Source organism: Camelina sativa, chromosome 4, assembly GCF_000633955.1.
Source record: "Camelina sativa cultivar DH55 chromosome 4, Cs, whole genome shotgun sequence".
In the NCBI taxonomy this organism is placed as follows: Eukaryota; Viridiplantae; Streptophyta; class Magnoliopsida; order Brassicales; family Brassicaceae; genus Camelina; species Camelina sativa.
In genome coordinates, this window is record NC_025688.1 from 11,619,809 (window position 1) to 11,639,386 (window position 19,578).

Sequence of the window (19,578 nt, forward strand, 5' to 3'; positions counted from 1 at the left end):
TTAAGTGTTACCATTCTAAAATACAATGTTTTTAATTTTACCATATTCCGTTAACTCCTTTGTCAAATGTCAAAGAAAAATGTGAAATGTAAGTTTAGGCCAAAGTTCCAAAGCTCAAGATGATTGATTTATTGACTATTATATGGGATAATCTTTCAATGCTCAAACCAAGTGCTTAACGAAGTGACAACCAAGCTAGCAACATTAACAAAATGTTTGTTGAAAGCTTCTTTTGTTTCAGGTAATGAAAAAGGGAACCTATACATAGTAAATGACTACTTTTGAGGAGCTTGGATGAGGCAGTCCTTGGCCGGACCGATCATTCGTTTGGTTCGAACAGATGAGTGCTCTAGTATTAACGAAAAAGTAAAAACATCGTTGAAAAAACTAAAATGCTAACCAAGTGGTCTTCCATTGAGTTAGAGGCTTTCATATGGTCATGGTCATCCCCGGGCCTAAAAAAAAACTACAATGCTAATGTGGATAATACGTGATTTTTATGCGTTTAATACTTATATGGGACATAACTTACTGAATGTGGTTAGACTGCCCAACTCCGACCCAAGGAAAATTAAAGGCCTTTGGGCAAAATCTTTTTTTTTTTTTTTAAATCTTCTGTTAATATTATTTTACTATATTTATAATAAGTTTTTGGTGTTTTATTATAAATACAACTAGGTAATATAACCCATGTTGTTGGAGGGAGTGAAATTTTTGTTTGAGTTATTACATTTATAAATATATTTATTTAATATATCATTTAAACTTATATTGGTTTGAATTCGTCAAGTTTATAAAAGTTTAAAACAATAATAATTTCACCATAAATTTTAGATTGACATAATAGCGGATCTGGATAGAATGTGAACCGAATTAGTGATCGTTTAGATTTTTATCAAAATCGGATAATTTAAATAAAATTGTTAACCCGGTAAAACCCGTCCGCTAAGCCATCCCGCAACAGATTTAAATATTTTGAGCCGCAAAATGTCTTTGCATCCGTCCCGCTTGAATTCGTGAGATCCGTGTGGGTTACACATGCATTTCAATAAATCATTTTTACTAATATATAAAATATATTTAAAGCTTAAACTTAATTAATATTAAGAAAATTATGAGATAAAGTTTTTAAAAATAACACATTTTTTTTTTCAAAAACACAATGGCATATAGTTGTAAATAATAATAGAAATGAGGCTAAATAGCTAAATGTGTCCCGAGCTCTCTGGCGACGACACATCAGTTTTTTCAAAAATGTGCTTCTCTATTAATATATAGGGGATTACTTTAAAAATCCTTTTCAGAATTTTTTTCATTGGAATATGGGCTTTTTATATATAATTTTTGGGTTATATCTATTTTTGGAAACAAATATGATCCCTTTTTGTATGTATCTTTTATGAAAAAAACAGTATGAATACAGTAGTATGTATTTTCGGTTCTAAAGAAAAAGTTAAATTAGGTAAGGAGGACTAGGCAAGATTGGGTGAATTCCAAAAGTAAGTTGTTTATACAGAAAAAATAGCAAAATACTATCCCATATTATAATAGAAATGACCATGAAAGTGATCTCTACATGTAAAGATTGATTTTAGAAATTTCTGGAAATTATAAAGCTTTGTCATCATTTTTTGAAATGAATTCCAGAATTGTTTAATACAAAAATATCCAGTATTATGAAAATAACAGTTGAAGCCTTGCTTTGGCCACATGATAGTTTTTTTTTTTTTTTTTCACTGAATGAAAAAAGTTAAGCTTTTGTGAGTTTTTACAAGTTACAAAACCCATAATTAGTAAACTTTCAAAAAAATTAAGGATCCTAAGCAATCATCAGCTAAACAAGAGAATTCAAAAAGATATTACAAACGAGTAATGTAACTCTCTTGAGTGAAAAGCCCCTGCAACCACCTTGGATGCCCAACTGCTACATATGATTGTAAACGATCCTCTTTAGTAACACTTTAAGCAATCAAAGATGCTCCTTTGTTAGTACTTCTGTCCTCTTTTTGCAATTTCCAACAAGGTATGAGTTTTAGAGCCAAAACCAAAATTTCAGATTGGAATTTAAAGGATGGCCAAGCTTCTGGTCTTTTTATGACCTGCAACAAATCTGTAGCTTCGACTGCTAATATGACTCGCCTAATTTTTAGGCTTCTGAGACTCTCGATTACCCATAGCCAACATTCTAGTTCTGTCACCAGTTTTGAATCCATTCTACTAAAAGCTTTCCTAGAATGGAGCAGAACCATACCTTTGTAGTTTCTGAAGACCCAGGACGCACCTCCAAGTTTCTTGTCTCTATCCCAAGAGTAGGCGAAATTGCATTTAAGCCATGATCTATCCGGAGATCGCCAAGGAGGTTTTGATATTTTGTCTTGAGAGATTTCTCTTTGGGCCTCTTCCTCTTCAATTATCTGGGCTAGGAACCATTGCGCTGAGTCTTCCTTTATCTTGTCTATTATTTGAGGGATCACAAAGGTCCAACCTTCAAAGACTAAACTGTTGCGGTTTTTCCAGAGAGTCCAAAGGATCCAGGGGATTGTACACCTCACATTTCCTTCCCCTGTTGCCTTTTTTGCTAGCATTAGCACAAAGTAATGGTTCTGATAGAGAGAGTTAACATTAAAACCTGATTCTGGAGAGGGAATATCAGAGAGTGCCCAAACCTGTCGAGCTTAAGGACAAATGAACAGCAAATGATTTATGGATTCTCCTTCCATTCCGCAGATTTGGCATCTCGAATCTAAATGTATCCCTCTGGTCATAAGTCTTTCGGCCACTGGAAGTGCTCCACTTATTGCCATCCAAATGAAGATTTTGAGTTTGGTTGGGGCTAGATATTCCCAGATTTTGTCCTTTATACCATTTAGCGAAGGTTGCAAAGAAGCTTCTTGGATAGTCTGGGCATTACGTTCCTGATCTGCCAGCCAATAACCTAAGCGGACTGAGTATTCACCACTCTTGTTGTGTTGCCAGCATTTCTAATCCGGAGAGGAAACCACTGGTTTTTATTTGTAAATTAAAGCAATGTCCCTAGGAAAGAAATGCTCATGAAGAGAAACCAGGTTCCATCCTTTTGTTATCGGATCTGTAAGACTTTCCACCTTAAGCTCCAGATCGACTAGGATGTTCTTCATTAAGGGGGCTCTCATTTGGCCGTCCAATAGCCATTGATCTGTCCAGACATTTGTAGAGGCTCCATTTCCAATACAATGTCTCAAGCCTATGATTAACAATTCTCTACCAAACAGGATACTCCTCCAAGCAAAAGAGGGTTTGGATCCTAGAGAGGCGCTAAGAAATTGATCCTCAACAAAATATCTACTCTTCATGAAAGGAGTCTCCAAGCCTGCTTTGCCAACAAAGCTTGATTGAAAACTTTGATGTCTTTAAAACCCATACCACCCTGAGCCTTAGAAAGACAAAGCTTATTCCAGGAAACCCAATGACTTTTCCTCTGATTCTCCATATTACTCCACCAGAAGTCAGACATGGCACTTGATAGAGTTGAGCAGGTGGACTTAGGCAGCTTAAAACAGGACATAGCGTAAATTGGCATAGCCATCGCCACTGATTTAATCAAAATCTCTTTTCCTCCTTGAGATAGTGATCTAGCAAACCAACCAAAGAATCTATTCTTCATTCTTTCATCTTTAACTCTCTCCTACACATTTGCTCCAAAAGTAATAGAGATTTGTCTAAGTTGATAGTTTGACCAGTTGCACGACTATAACTCTGCAGAACCTGTTGAAGTGCTTCGGATTGGTTCTCTTCAGCCCGACAAACAAATAAGCTGTCATCTGCGAATAATAAATGGTGGATCGAAGGTCCTTACTCAGTGAATTGAAGTCCTGAAATTCGACCTTCTAGTGCAGTTTTGTTCAAAAGGTGAGTTAATCCTTCGGTACATAGGTCGAAGAGGAAAGGAGAGAGGGGGTCTCCTTGTCTCAGTCCTCTTTCTGGAGAGATCATCCCAAAGGATTGACCATTGATTACAACCGTGTAAGAGACAGTAGCGACACATACAATTACCCAGCTTATTCATTTTGGGTGGAATCCCAACGCAACTAGTAGAGCTTTCAAATAGCTCCATTCCACTCTATCAAAAGCTTTCGACATGTCTGTTTTTACAGCCATATAATGTTTTGAAGTTGCCTCATGCGTCCTCAAACTGTGGACAATCTCATGCGCGATAATGATGTTGTCTGAAATAAGCCTCTCTGGAACGAAAGCAGATTGGGTTGGAGAGATAATGACCGGAAGAAAAGGCTTAAGTCTGGCAACCATAATCTTTGAAATGATTTTGTACATCACTGAACAGAGGCTGATAGGTCTTAAATCATACATAAAAGAAGCATTTACCTTCTTGGGGATGAGACAAATTTGGGTAAAGTTCCATTCTTTGTCGAAGGAACCATCTTTGAAAAAACTGAGAACCTCCTTAGTTATCTGCTCACCCACCACACTCCAATACTTTTGAAAAAATAGACCGGTCATTCCGTCTGCTCTAGGTGCCCGAGAAGGACTGATTGAGAAGACTGCTTGTCTAACTTCCTCTGATGTTACATCAGCTATAATCAATTCATTCATTTCTTCATTCACCTTAGGAACAAAATCTTGAAAAAATTGGAGGTCCTCTTCCCTAGGGTAAGAAGAAGCAAAGAGTTTCTGGAAATACCGAGCTGCTACATCCCCTTTTGAGGCCTCTGATTTCTGGGCCAATCCAGCTTCGTTAATAAGCTTCACTATAGCATTTTTGGTTCTTTCCGCTTTGACCGAATTATGGAAGTATTTTGTATTTTTGTCCCCCGAGCGAAGCCATTGCTTTCTTGATTTCTGCGTCCAATGAATCTCCTCTTCTTTATGTGCTACTACCATATCTCTCTTTATGATCACCATTCTTGAAAAGGATGTGTTTATGAATGCATGCTCAGCTTCGATTTCCTCCTGAAGCTTGGTTATCTTTATCTGAGAGTTGGTAGAGTTATCTCTTTTAAACTTACTGAGAGCCTTTCGACACCTTCTAAGTCTTTCAGTAGCTCATTGCCCAAAAAGAGAGGAAGAGGCTGACCAAGCTTTTTCAATTGATTCTTTAACCAACAGCTTGTGCAAGAGACGCTTGTCAAACGGATGGAACCTCTATAGCTGTCCTGAGATGAGACTAAAGAGACCAATACTGGCCTATGATCAGAATCTTTCTTATCTAAGAAAGCCTGATTAGCCGCAGGAAAGAAAGTAAGCCATTCTTTATTGCGAAAACATCGATCCAACTTGCACTGAGTCCATAAATCTCCTCTTCTTTCCCCCAGGTAAAACTATTACCAGTACTTGACAGCTCCGATACTTCACAAGCTTTCAGCATTTCAGCAAAATCCACAAAATATGCTTCACTTCTGGTAGGTCCTCCTAATTTCTCTCCATTATGGAGTATCTCATTAAAATCTCCTATCATACACCACTTCTCCTTCCTTGGGATCCCAATCCTAGTCAGTTTTTCCCAAACCCCGTTTATGAGACTGCTATTGGGGTTTCCATAGACACATGAGAGGAAGTAAGTTGCACTGCCAATATTTACCTTCAGGTCCAAAATATTCTTATCAACAAACAGAAAGTCGATCTCCACACTCTTCTTCCAAAATAAAGCAAGACCTCCACATCTCCCAACTGGGTTCACCGTATATACATGATCATAACCTAACCAACATTGAATATCTACAAGTACATCTCTTATATTCATTGTCTCCATTAAGAACAAAATCTCAGGGAAATGTTTTTGACGCATTTCCATGAGACGCTGAACTGTCAAGTCTTGAGGCCACCCCAATCCTTGACAATCCCAGCTCAGGATGCTCATTAGATATTGGAAGGTCCCTCATTTGGGACCACCTCTTTAGTTTTTCGCCTTGCGACTTTTTGACCTTCCTGTTTACTGATATCTCCTTTCCTTTTCTCCATAGAGCCAACTTGTGATCCTAGCTTTAGAGGAACCTCTCCCATTACCATCTGAGTGTCTTGGGATTTTGGCTTTCGTCTACTGACATAGGGTCTTTTCCTTCCCCTCCCTCTTTTAGACTGTGTCTCGGAAGGGCTAGCTTCACTGAAGCCAACCGCATAAGCCGTTGAACAAGTCTGAAAATCAGACGAGGACAAGGAGTAGTCTACAAGATGCACCCCTTCAGAGTAAATCGTTGGTTCCTATCTTTGCACTTGATTTCTTTCCGCTTGGATAGCACCTGCCATCAACTTATCTCTTTGCCCGAGGCACTGTTGAGCAGACGAGGACAATTTAGAGGATCCAAAACTGAAAACAAGACCTTTTCCTCTATTGAAATCCGAAGAAATAATGGGAGTCGGTTCCAAGCGAAGAACAGTTTTCTAAGCAATCAGATCTTTAACTACTTCAGCTACTGAATTCTGAACTTTCTCAATTTTAAGAGCTTTGTCTTCTTCTGTAGCTAATCTCAAGTATTGCCTCATCCCATCTAGAACATATGGAGCAATTCTGGGCCTGCCTAAGAGAGGATGAATACCAACCTGGTCCTCCCTTAGAATCCCAAAGAGGAAATCATCCTCCTTGATAATCAAATCTGGCTGGGCTTTATCAACCTTTTTCCCCATTTTCGTGTCGATAATCTGATCTTGGATTTGCTTAAGAATCATAAGACAGTCGTCATCAATATGAGTGAGTCTTTGACAGTTGTAGCTTCTTTTCTGGACTTTCTCGTAGAAGAAGAAAACGATAGTAGACAAGCCTCCAGGCAGGTTTATGGCCTTTGATTTTCTCAGGGGTTTTGAGTCGTCGAATCTAACCTTAACATGAACGAAATCCTTGTTCTGAGGCAGAGTTGGGTCAAAAACAACCTCAATAACTTGTCCCACCAAATCACCCAGAAGGGTGATTGCTTCCTTCGTGTAGTAATTAATAGGGATGTTCCTGATATGGACCCAGAGGTTTACAAATTGAAGCGAATCAGGGGGAGGATTGGCTAACCATCTTTCCATAACTAAACCCCATTGATCATAAGATTGAAAACCCTTCTCCAGGACTTCAATCAGGTCATGCTCATTCAAGAAAATGAACTGGAATCTTTCCTTTGATAGAGCCACTCCATGAACTCTTCCTACCTTTTGCCATTTCCTTGGCATATTTAATATCAGACTAGACATACTCTGACTCTTAGGATTCAGGAGTCTTCCTATTAAACTCAGCCTATTCTGTTCCCCAGAGCAGAACTGAGGAAGATCCGACATATCAAACGGGACCTCCTCTTCCTCCAGAGACATGGCTGTCATAGCTTTATCCATCACTGCCGACATGCTAACTAGATCTAACTGCGCTTGGGAGACTTCAGCTTTTAAACAAACCCCGAGAACGAAAAGCTAACGAATAGACAAAGGAATCTATCTTATCGAAAAGCTAGCAGGCAAAATTGTAAGATCTGGGAAGTTTGATAGAAAAGAAGAACAAACCCTAGTCGAACAGATAAAAGTTACCCAAATAAGATGAAAACCAAGAGAAAACGGTGTGTTTCGAACGAAGGGAAAGTGTTTTTCCTGTCAAAACTCTATTTTCTATAGATTGAGATACTCTATCAGAAAAAGAGGGTACTAAGCCCAAAAGAGGGAATTCTTTTTTTAGTATAAAAGGGTTTTTTGGCCACATGATAGTTAATACGAAGATTTATGAAATTATTTTGGATAAGCTTATACAATTATTTTCGGAAAACTATACAATTTGGTAAATAATTATATTTTGTGAGGACAATTAAGAAAACATCCCCTATATATTAATAGAGAAGCACACTTGCAAAAAAAGTTGATGTGTCAGTATTACAGAGCTCAGGACACTTTTTATCAAACAACCCTTAAAATACCAACTTAATTACAGTTGTCTACCATTGTATTTGATATTAATATTTATAATTAAAATCCTTAAAAAAATCTGATCGGGTTTAACAATATCACTTTTAGGGATATAATAAATCATAAATTTAATACCTGATCGGGTTTAATAGAAAATTATTAGGATCAAATTAATCATATATTTTATACCGCATATATAGCGGTTTGTTAACATAAAATCCATATATAATGATTTAAACTTTTTTAATAATATAGTTTTTTGGGTCTAATGATTTATATGTTACGAAATATGAAAATTTCAGCATAATGATTTTTGTAAAAAACAAACAAGGTCACAACACATTACATAACAAATTATTTGCCTGTTTTAATCAACTAATGGTAAATAGAAAACTGTTATTTAAAATTACTAGGATTTATAGTTCAGGATTTACTAGAATTTATCAGAATTTAGATCTCTATTAATATTAAAAATTTAATATGTAAACAAATCTATAACAATTATTCGTTTTTAGTTTTAGATAACTAAATAAAAAAGGTATAAAGAAAAACGAATATTCATCACCTAGGTAATCTGTTTAATGCCCTATATTTTAGGAGCAAATAAATCTTACTAGTGAAATAAATTTAATATTTTCAAAACATATGGCTTGATCACTACAATTATAGTTGGCGAATCAAACAAATATCCTTGATTATAGTTGTTTACAAGATTATCAATAATTATAGTTGTTTACAAGATTTGACGTGTTACTATGATTTTTTTTTTCGTCGGCCAACATTTCTTTCTAATTAAGTGAAAAAATACAGAGTTTACATGATTAACAAACCCAAGAGATAATCATAGGAGAGTTTTCAATCCTAGCTTTTTTGGCTAACGCATCAGCAAATACATTTGATGTCCTACTAACAAAAGTGAATTGATGGAGACTGGTGGACAACGTAAGTATGTCTTCCAGATGGCCTTGAACTTCTGCAATTTCATTCGGTGGCTTGCCTTGCTCTTTAGCTTTCTACAGGTATGTATAAATGGTTTTCGAATCTCCGCAGAAAACTACTGGGTAGTAGTCCAAATGCCTGATCTGGAGGAGTGCCTCTTTGATCGCAATGGCTTCTGCTTCAAGAGCTGAATTGGTGGGTTCAATTGAGGAGGATCCTTTTAAAATACATTTGCCCTGGGTATTGGGCAGTGTCCATCCTATCCCAGCTCTGCTTTGATTGTTCAGCCATGATCCATCTGTATAGCAATAGAAGGAGTTAGTTTGGTTTAATATAGCATTGTTGGTGGCTATATTAATCTTCTCCTGGTGTCCATGCTTATTGTCATAAGACAACAAACCATTTTGTGCCTCCTTCCATAGTCTAAAGTCCATGAGGGCTTTGCGTATAATATCGGGGATGGACCATCTTTTGCTGTTGTAAAGAAGGGCATTGCATGCTTTCCAAATCCGCCAGCCAATGAACGGGAAAATGTACTCCTTTGGGGAGTCTACGTTTTTCGCTGAGAGGAGAATCTGAATTATTCTAGCAAGAAAATTGTGAGAGTCTAGCTGACCTGCAGTGATAGGCACATGAGAAAGCTCCCAAACTTCTCTTGATGTTCTGCAGTGGAAAAGGAGGTGGATGATGGTCTCTTGTGCTTCTCCACAAAAATGACATTCTCGTGGGATATTTATGTTCCGCAATACCAATGTCTCAGCAACCGGAAGAGCATTATGAAGGGCTCTCCACCAAAAGTGTTTGATTTTCGGTGGAACTTGCAAAGACCACAAGGACTTCCAAAGTTTATTTGCTGATGGGACAGTCTCATCCTCCACTTTTGTGAGTTGATGGTAACCTGACTTTACTGAGTAATGACCGTTGTTGGTAAATGTCCAAATAGGAATGTCAGGTACCTTGGCAAGACGTGGTCTGATTCTCCGAATAAGGCTAATATCCTCCGAGTGCACTAATTCGCGTAATTTCTCCTCATTCCACTGATTTGTGCTTGGTGTTAGAAGATCCACCACTTTGAGTGAGTTTGGATTTAACTGACTTGGATTCGCTCTCCTGGCTGGATGAGGAGGGTTATCAATCCACAGGTCTTGCCATATTATCACAGTGTTACCATCGCCTATTCTCCATTTGAGGCCCTGTTTAGCAAGTTGTATACCTTGGTATATGCTTCTCCAGGCATGACTAGGCCGATGTCCCAATTTTGCATCCATTAGCACTGATTGTGAGAAGTATTTAGCTTGGAGGACTCTTGCAAGGAGGGATTAAGGTTCTTTAAGCATTCTCCATGCCTGTTTCGCTAATAAGGCAATGTTGAATTGGTGAAGATCTTTGAATCCCATTCCTCCATATTGCTTCAGCTTAGTCATCTTGTCCCAAGAAAGCCAAGGTATTTTATTCTTGTCTTTTGCTCCTACAAAAGTGATTTAAGTTTCAAAATAAATTTACCACATTGATAAATATAAAACAGAGATACTCAAACCCTAAAAGGAATCATATACGCCACACTTAAATCCTTGATCTACGTTAAAAGTTAGAATCGAATCAAATAATCCGAAATCAACTATTGCACTTGATTTGTGTAATCATATCTCCTAAAAAATCCAAAATCAAATACCTAATTATATGCTTTCTAATTTGCTTAATTGGAGGGGTTTTGAAAAAATTAAAAAATAAAATCCTAATAGAAATTATTATCCTTATATATTTGTTCTTCCAATCACCATCAAAACCACCAGTTCACCACGCAAACAAAATCGGAATTTACAAGCACTCTATCTTATAATCTCTCATGGCTTCTTTCAACAATGTTTGTCACTTGAAACCTTTTAAAAATATGTGAAAGATCAAGGTGAAGATCATCCGACTGTGGAAACAATACTCAGCTACCATGGGTAAAACAATTGAAATGATCTTGATATATGCTATTATTGATAATGAGATTGTTTCAAAATTCCTCACTTATATATACTTAACTTTTTATAGTGTTTTGAAATTACAGATTAACTAATATTATTTACATTGTTTATATATAGCATAAAAATTTTGTATTTCTCATATATTCTATTGCAATATATATGTTTACTGTTTATATATATTGCAATATATATGTTTACTGTTTACATTATATAATTTCTATTTTTTATAATATTTATATTTTTATTATACCAAATCTTTAAAGGGGGACAAAATTCAAGCTACTATCAAGAAATTGGCAAAACAAATAATTCAAATAAATTATATCGCAAATACAAAAAATTTTGTTATATAATTTGTTTTTTGTTTTTTTTGACAAAAAAATATAAAAAAATATAAAATGATTTTCAGTAGCATAATCCCGCGTGAGGCGGAGATCCTCTTCCTAGTGTTAATGTAAGAGAAGAAAAGATCATTTGATTATTTCTGTTTTCAATTTTCTAAAATATTTTTGTTTGTTTTAGTTCAGCAAGTCAACATCCTATTAGTTGGGAATACAAAAGAAATTAATTTCTGCGCCTACTATATCTTTAATTATGTAAGATCGATCATAACAAATGAAAAAGCATACACTCGTTACGTTTCAACTACCCCATCAATTAAATTTCTATTATGACATTTTTACGAATTTCTTAATTATTTTTCTAATATGTAAAGTACTTGTCATTTGAAAGGGATTTTGTAGTTTTGTTTTAAATTATGAACTTCCAAAATATCATTATGTCTTATATTTCAAAATTTTTAAAAGATATTTTATGGGATAAATTTTGATACTACCAAATTAACCATATTGCTGATTTACTCTCCCTCCATTTCAATAATGTATTGTTCACACATATTATAAAATAAAATATTTTTCTATTGTTATCATATTTAATACATTATAATTAAAATTTGTTAATTGGTCAATACATCGAAATAGTATGGATAAAACTGAAAACATTACAAACAATCTGTAGAAAAAAACCTAATTTAACACTTACTATTAAACCAACTTAAAAATTTTTGTAATCGACTTGTGTTTGACCTGTTAATTTTTTTCTTTAATGGATTAGCTCAAACAAGCCAATAGTTTGAGCTGTTAAATTATATTTTTATCCAATGATTTTTTTTTTAACATCGTAAGTGTTCTTACACTAACATTTTATATCTTTGCTTTTACAAATTTATATGTTTTACTCTCTTTGCAAGTCACTTGGCTTATATTTCACTCTCAGTTTATTTTTTTTTGTGGTCAATCTCTTTTACATGGTTTACTATTCATTTTGTGAGTAATTTTTTGGATCCCATGTATATATTTTTACTGTTGTTCATTAAATGATAAAATTTCTGGAATGAATTTTAAACATTACAAGTTATTAAAATTTGTTGATTTATATGTATTTATGATTAAATAAATTATAATTGGTTTATATTATTTCTGTTCGACTTATTTAGAACGATTGAGTTAGTTATTCAAAAATAGAATATTAAGCAAACAAAAGCAAATAAAAACTATATAGGTTCAAATGGTAACAACTCAATTTAGCTAAAAAATGATGTTGAAAAATCTACCACAGTTTTATAGTAATTCATGGTGGAATATGGCAAATTAAATAGTAGAGTAACATTTTAGTTTGCCTTTTAAAATTAGTTCCAAAAGTATCATTTTTTTTTTGTAAAAGTAAAGTATCTTAAAATTATACAAATTACCGAAATAGTCGATCTTCACTCTAATCATGACCCAATTAGAGAGTTTGGATACTGGTTTAAGTACTCGAACTTCAACCAGCCTCGGTACCAAAAACATTTCTATTATATTACTGTTTTTACTTAGAAAACTAGAATTTCATCCGCGGTACACCGCGGAACAAAATTATAAATTATTGTATTTTAAATAATAATTTTTAATTTATTTAGTTTTCAAATTCTCAATTAATTAAATTTTGTCTAATTAATTTATAATTTTGTTTAGAATTTTATTTTTTTGGAATATTAAGAATGTGTTATAGTATGTGTAATATTTTGTAGTTCATATACTAATAGTTTTAGTGTTGGTTCTATAGTCCAAACCTGTCATGCTAGGCAGATCAGACAACATTTTCAAAGATTTTTAATTCGCAAAAACTCATCATATGAAACCATGAAAGTAAAAATTAGTTTTAAATACGTTGAGATCAAAAATCTCGGCCACGTATCCTCTTCCAAGATCGAAAATCATTTTTTTTAATTGATTAGGCTGATTGTTTAGGAAATTTGTGTATGGAGAAAATATTGTTTGGTAAAATTGGAAACTTAATATTAATTAAATTAATTATAAACTTAATTCTTAATGGTAAAGAGAGTGGTTCCAATTGTTTTGAAAATTTTTTTAGGATTGGAAATCTTGTATTCAAAAATAGAAACTTAATATTATTAATTAAATAAAAAATAAATTAATAATTAATGTCAATGACATGCTTGTAAATAGATATGAACTTCGGGATTTATTTTATAAATGTTTCAAAAAATGTATATATAGATATATTAAATACTATAAATGCAAACCCTTAATCCAACACAATAAATTCCAAAAGGGACACTTGCAAATTGTTACAAACTGTGATTTCTTTTTCCAACAAAGACTCGCTGAATATAATTCATATCAAATGTTCTAACATCATTTTAAATCCACCCAATCCACAATAATTCAAAAAGTGTTATTATTTGAAAGCCGTGGAAAATCCAGAAACACATATAGCGACAATAAATCGCAACGAATCCACATAAATTTAGTTAATGGTTGTGATGATCGAGGTAGACAGAACCATGAATTCAAAATCTGTCATTACTAAGTTTAGAAAGATGTGCCAAATAAGATATCCGAAGAGTATATGGTTGAGATAGTGGAATATGTCCGAAAATGAGATGTTCTAGATTCATGGTGATTAAGATTAGTCGTCTAGCTCTACGCTATATGCATCACAAGTTTCACAACATGTATATGTTTAAGTGAGCATGGTTATGCGATTAATGTTTGTTAGAGCATGTGGAATGGAGAAATCTCTATTAGTTTCTCAAATATATTATTTTAATAAATTTTAATAAATTTTATTTTTATTTAAACTTTAAACTATAAATAAAAATTTAGAATCAATTATGTTTAAACATGTGTTAAACGAGTCTCTCACAAACTTCTCATATTTTTCTCTTGTTTACTTTTTTAATATTTCTTTTTTGTGAGTGAGAGACTCATTAAAAGACTGCTACGGCCAATGTCCTCAGAGCTGTTCCAATATTGATGAGTATCATAAGCGATTAAAAGAATAATGCCCCAATTCACTAAAAAATGTTAATAATTTTTTTTTTCACTTAAGAAAACAAATTAACAAATGATATATAAAAATTCTAAAACATTTTTTTCCATTTTATCCACAAAATAGTTAACCAGGTTATAAAAATAAAATTACAATTTATATTTACTATTTGCAAATTGAAAAAGAATTGGGTTAAAAAAATCAGAAAAAACAAAGTAAACAAGAAAATAAAATAAAAAACATGAACTATTTTACAGAGACTGTAAAACAATTTGGAAAAAAACTTTCAAATTTTTTTTTATCCCTCTAAACTACAATAATCAAAAAAAAAATGAAAGATGTAACGAGACTAGTAGAGGCAACAAAACAAATCTCTTAATTTTACCCTAATTATTAAATAACTATTGTGTTTATCTTTTTTCTTAATTAATTAACGTATTAGAAGTCTATGTGTGGATTGTACAAGCCCAAATTTTGCTTCTCCGAATAGCATAAAGTTTTATCATTATAAATTGTAAACCTATATTTGATATTAAAATAATTTTATTAGCAATAAACTATGTAATCCAACTAATAAATATATACCTTTTAATAATTTTTTTAATTGGATGCCACAAGCCAATGCTTCTTTTTCTCTCCACTATGGCATGGCTCTGAATGCCCTTATGAGTAAATCATTAAATCATTAATTGGATTATCGCTTTAGGTCATGGGTAAAGATAATTGAAGTAATTTGTTATTTTTGTTTCTTCATGCAGGTGAAAAGTTGTGTTAATGTGTGCGAGACAATCTTCATGAGGTTATATGTGGATTTAGGTGAATTTTATTAAAAATATAATAGATCCATAGATTTTAAAATAATTGTTTAAATTTTAATGAAGTATGTTTTTTGAAGTTTTGAATTGACTGATTTTATTTTTCGATTGAGGTATTGCACTCGCAATCAAAATAGTCACAAAAAGTCTAAAAATAGTTATTATATGGATCATGCTACACACATAAAATAGTTATTATTTACATAATATCCATCAGATCCTCTGAATGAATTTAATCTTTTGCAAAATATTGTTTTTTTCTTTGGACAGCCAAAAAAACTAGAGGTAAGTAGGTCTGAAACTAAATATCCGGATTCGGCGGATATCCGAATATGATCCAAAAATTGGATATCCAGTTGAACGGATACAAATCCGGATATTGATTTTATGTATCCGGCCAGATCCGGATATCACAGAAATTCCAAACTGAATATCCGAATCCGGTTATATATATAATACACATATATATGGGTTTGGGCAATAATATTATAAACATTATAATGTAATGGGCTAAGTCCAATAAAACAAAATTTTGATGAAAATTAAGAACTCTAATCTCTAATCTCACATTCTCTCGTTGAAAGAAAGAAAAAACTAATCGTCCCCACTTCTTCTTTTTCCTCCATCACCGGGTCTTCCTCATCCTCCTCTGCCACAAACCTTTATCTTTCTCCATCATCAGCCTTCCTCATCCTCCTTTATCCTCCTCCACCACCAGCCTTCTTCAGCTTCCGGTACCACCACTAGCCTTCCTCCCCCCAGGGATAGAGGTAAGTACTTTCTCTTCCCTTTATTCTGAATGTGTAAGTTTCCACGAATCATCATATCTTTCGAGTATTTTCTTGCTTTCAAACCATCGTTCGAATGAGCAGATTGTATAAGAATAGACCTATAGCATCATATACATTCTTCTCTGGATGCATCACATTAATATTGTGACGAACCGACATATCCTAACACATAAGAATAAGATAAAGACTACGTTAAAAAGTCAATTTTCAAAAAGAATATGCAAACAAGTTATTGAAATTTACAACACTGAAAGGCTTAATTAAAAATCTACCCTCCAATAAGGTAAATCAAATAGAATTGTGACATCCCGGTTTCAGGGACATGCAGAGAGGTTTAAAAGAATTAATTTGGCCACCTATGTTACCAAAGTGCACTTATCTTTTCGGTCAAGGGTCCGGAGAGAACTCCACAGTTAAGCATGCTTATGCTAGATTCTCAGGATGCGTGACCTTCGGGGAAGTGACTGTCGGAACTGTGCGAGTGAGGAAAAAACACATGGAAAGATCATGTGGTGATTTGTAGGGACGGTAACAAGTCTTCAAAACCTCCCGGACGTAGCAAAACGACCATCGGATATGGATGGACTCACGGACCTAGTGAGAGGACGTGAGGCCCATTAAGAAGATGAACCATGGACTGGGATTGGACATGGAGCCCACTAAGAGGTGGCAGTCGGGGCGTTACAAGAATGAACCATTTCTTCCACCTCCAATTATCATTGTTTTCATCCTTTTCATCGTCGAGAGTCACCTCATCTTCATAGACTCCTTTTCATTTTTTTTTTCTGTTTGTTTTTTCCACAAATGGTTTTCCAAACTCATTTATGAAATTCTTGATAATATTAAAAATTTCTGCTCCACTTTGAATTCTACTCGCACCCCCTTCCTCTATAGTGTTTTCAAACCATTTTTTTCTTCTTCTATAAGGATGCCCATGTCTAAGTCTTTTTCTGTTTTCAAATAAACATGCTTTCGACTAAATTGCAACCACCTAAAGGATGTATCCTTTCCACACACATTAAACGCCTGTTTGCCTTTCACTTTACACTCAGCTAATGTTCCTAAGGCAGGATAATCAGTGATACTCCACAACAACATTGCTTTAAGGGTAAAATTCTCATTCATAAATGAATCGTAAATCACAATCCCTTTATTCCATAATTCTTTTAGGTAATCTATCAAAGGAGCTAGATGGACGTCAATGTTGTTGCATGGTGATGTAGGTCCCGGGATCAACATAGTCAACATTATATTCTCTGCTTTCATACACAATGTTGGATGAATGTTGTCTAATAACACCGACCATTTGCTATACGTATTGTTCTGAAGGAAGAAAGGATTCATCCCATCTATGGAGTTACCAAGATGGAAGTATTACCTTATCTGTTGTCTGATTAGGGTTAGGTTGTTAGTGAGTATGGGAGATCTCAAGTGATTGTATGTATAGCTCAATAGATTGGAGGATTGCTTCACTGAGTATTTATGATAGTACTCATGCATCTCAATTGTTTTTTGTCAGGAAAAGTATGATCGTAAATCAGGGGGATGAAGAGGCCCAGGGTCTTTGCTCTATGCTTTTGTTAGGTTGTTAGATTGGAACATGGTTTTCTAGAACGGATGATTAGGTTGTTGGTTCTATGACTTTTTTTTTTTAATGTTATTGATATTGTGGAATTGATACTAGTTTATTCGTTTAATGATACTGGTTTATTCTATTGACTGTTATCCGCTGGTTGTATTTGATTGGGGTTAGGATGTTATTGAGTATGTGATCACTAGAGAATTATTATATCTACAAAAAAAATAGGTCAGATCGTTTCACGCTTATTGTAAAGCGCAACTACCTTTTTCAACAATCAAATATTATTCTTTACCACTTGTTCAGTAATAACTGCACTTTTCTCGCAAATATATTTCTCCCGCATGAACATCATATAAACCGTACCACACTATCAAACTGTTTATTCCGCACAACGCTGTCACTATTCAGACTCTTATTACTGATTACTGTAAAATAGTGCTACAAAATAATATTTGGATAACTATTTGCGGTGCATATTTTATATTATATTTTAAATAATTAGTATAGTTTTTTATTTGGTTTGTTTTCTATGAATAAATATTTTTTTCCGATAAAATAACTACGAAACAGAAAAATACATATTATAGATAGAAACATAATTAAACATATTATAGATTTAAATTGATTATTATTGATTTAAGTGTTAACGAAATAACATTTTCATCTATTATATATGAACTTTAAAAACAAAAATTTATTTGATTGGTGGTAAATAAAGAATTGTTGATTTAAATTATTGATTATTGATTAAATTTATTTGATTGGTGGTTAACATTTTCATCTACAAGTGTGATTAATACAAAATTTATTTTGTTATAATTATGATTATTTGTTGCATAATTATATATCAATAATTAATTATAAAAATGGATTTTAAGGTGTCATGCACCATATCTGGAGTTACCTAAGAGATAATACGTATTTTTTTATCAGACATAACGAAAAAATAAAACAGTTTTCTTTTTTTTTGTATTTTAGAAAACGGCAAACCAATATAATTTATTCAATTGATGTCATTAATGCGGATTTTTGTTTTGAAAAAACATTCCGGTTTTTTTATGTCGCCATTCATGACGTAAGTACATTAGTTTGTTTTTTTATTAGTTAACCATTTTTCTCTTGTTAGATGAATTGTCTGATCGGCCGGGATGTTTGGGATGCATCATGCATAACACCACCACCATCAAATTTTTAGTATATCATTTTCGGGTCTAGTAGAGTTGGGGAGACACAATCATTGAATGGTCATCTATCGCATATGGTATTGAAGGATAGGAGTTTGTTGCTCAGCATGAGCTGGAAGATATATATACCTTGGGACTATTAGTGATTTAATATACAGAAATTATCAAGTGATGCACTTGCACATAAACTAGATCAAGAGCCCTGAGCAGTTCAGGATCATCTTAAACTATTAATATTTTATTTTCTTATCTTTTGAAAAACTAAAATGCTTTTCTTGATAACGGTCCCTAATAAGCAACAACGATATCATCTATTTGAATCTATTTTTCCAGTTTTAACGTATTTTTTTTTCGAACTTACAGTACAGTGTGTCGTTTACTAGCCATGTGATGTCATCATCCTTGTTTTGCCAAAGTAACTCGTAATGAACTAGTAGTCGATCATTAATGACGAGTATTAGACATGCCCAAATCGTCGCTGATTATTGATGGATCATTATGATTTAATCGTTTGTTTTCTTGTAATGGTCATAGAGTATATAGACCATGCATATGTACCGTGCAGTTGCATTTTGTTTAAGAAAAAAAAATTCAGAAAACACACACTACAAGAAAACAGGCCATTTACGACTGCATTTGTAGTCGTTTCGTAGTCGCTATTTCATAAATTACGACTATTTTACGACTAATCACTGTTGTCGTAAAACGTTAGTCGGTAGGAAATTCAGTCGTAATTTAGTCGGTAAATAGCGACTACGTTACGACTAATCCACGTAGTCGTAAAAGTAGTCGTAAGGTAGTCGTAAACGTTTACGACTGTTTTGTGACTAAGTTACGATTAATTAAAATGTGAACAGTCGTTGTGTACAGATAGTCGTAAAGTAGTCAGTAAACATTTACGACTATTTGCTGACAGTTTAACGATTAATGCGATGTGAAGGAGATTAGTTTGAGAATAGTTGTGATATAGTCGTCAAATGTAGCGACTACTTGGCTACTACGAGACGACTATTTGACGACTGTGTTGCGACTATGTTAATCTAGATTTAATGACTATTTGAAGACTATAGGGATTAAAAACCAGAATCTTTTTTTTTT

The 19,578-nt window shown here is 33.7% G+C and overlaps 2 protein-coding genes across 2 annotated transcripts; both read right to left on the reverse strand.

Annotated features, from left to right (window-relative positions):
• Positions 4,042 to 6,003, reverse strand: LOC104783755. Its single transcript, XM_010508871.1, has 4 exons — positions 5,919 to 6,003; positions 5,323 to 5,826; positions 5,004 to 5,245; positions 4,042 to 4,947 (listed from the first exon to the last, which is right to left on the reverse strand). Exons 1-4 carry the CDS (start codon positions 6,001 to 6,003, stop codon positions 4,042 to 4,044), a joined length of 1,737 nt encoding a protein of 578 aa, XP_010507173.1.
• LOC104783756 lies at positions 8,877 to 10,070 on the reverse strand. Its single transcript, XM_010508872.1, has one exon. The coding sequence runs from the start codon at positions 10,068 to 10,070 to the stop codon at positions 8,877 to 8,879; it is 1,194 nt and encodes a 397-aa protein (XP_010507174.1).

Excerpts from the sequence above, each read along its gene's own strand:
- LOC104783755 (XM_010508871.1), bottom strand. The coding sequence starts at position 6,003 with ATGGTAATGGGAGAGGTTCCTCTAAAGCTAGGATCACAAGTTGGCTCT. Across the intron at positions 5,827-5,918 it reads AGATATCAGTAAACAGGAAG|GATTGGGGTGGCCTCAAGAC; the intron begins GTCAAAAAGTCG and ends GGGATTGTCAAG. Across the intron at positions 4,948-5,003 it reads AAGGTGTCGAAAGGCTCTCA|GAGGAAATCGAAGCTGAGCA; the intron begins GTAAGTTTAAAA and ends ACCAAGCTTCAG.
- LOC104783756 (XM_010508872.1), bottom strand. The coding sequence starts at position 10,070 with ATGGATGCAAAATTGGGACATCGGCCTAGTCATGCCTGGAGAAGCATA.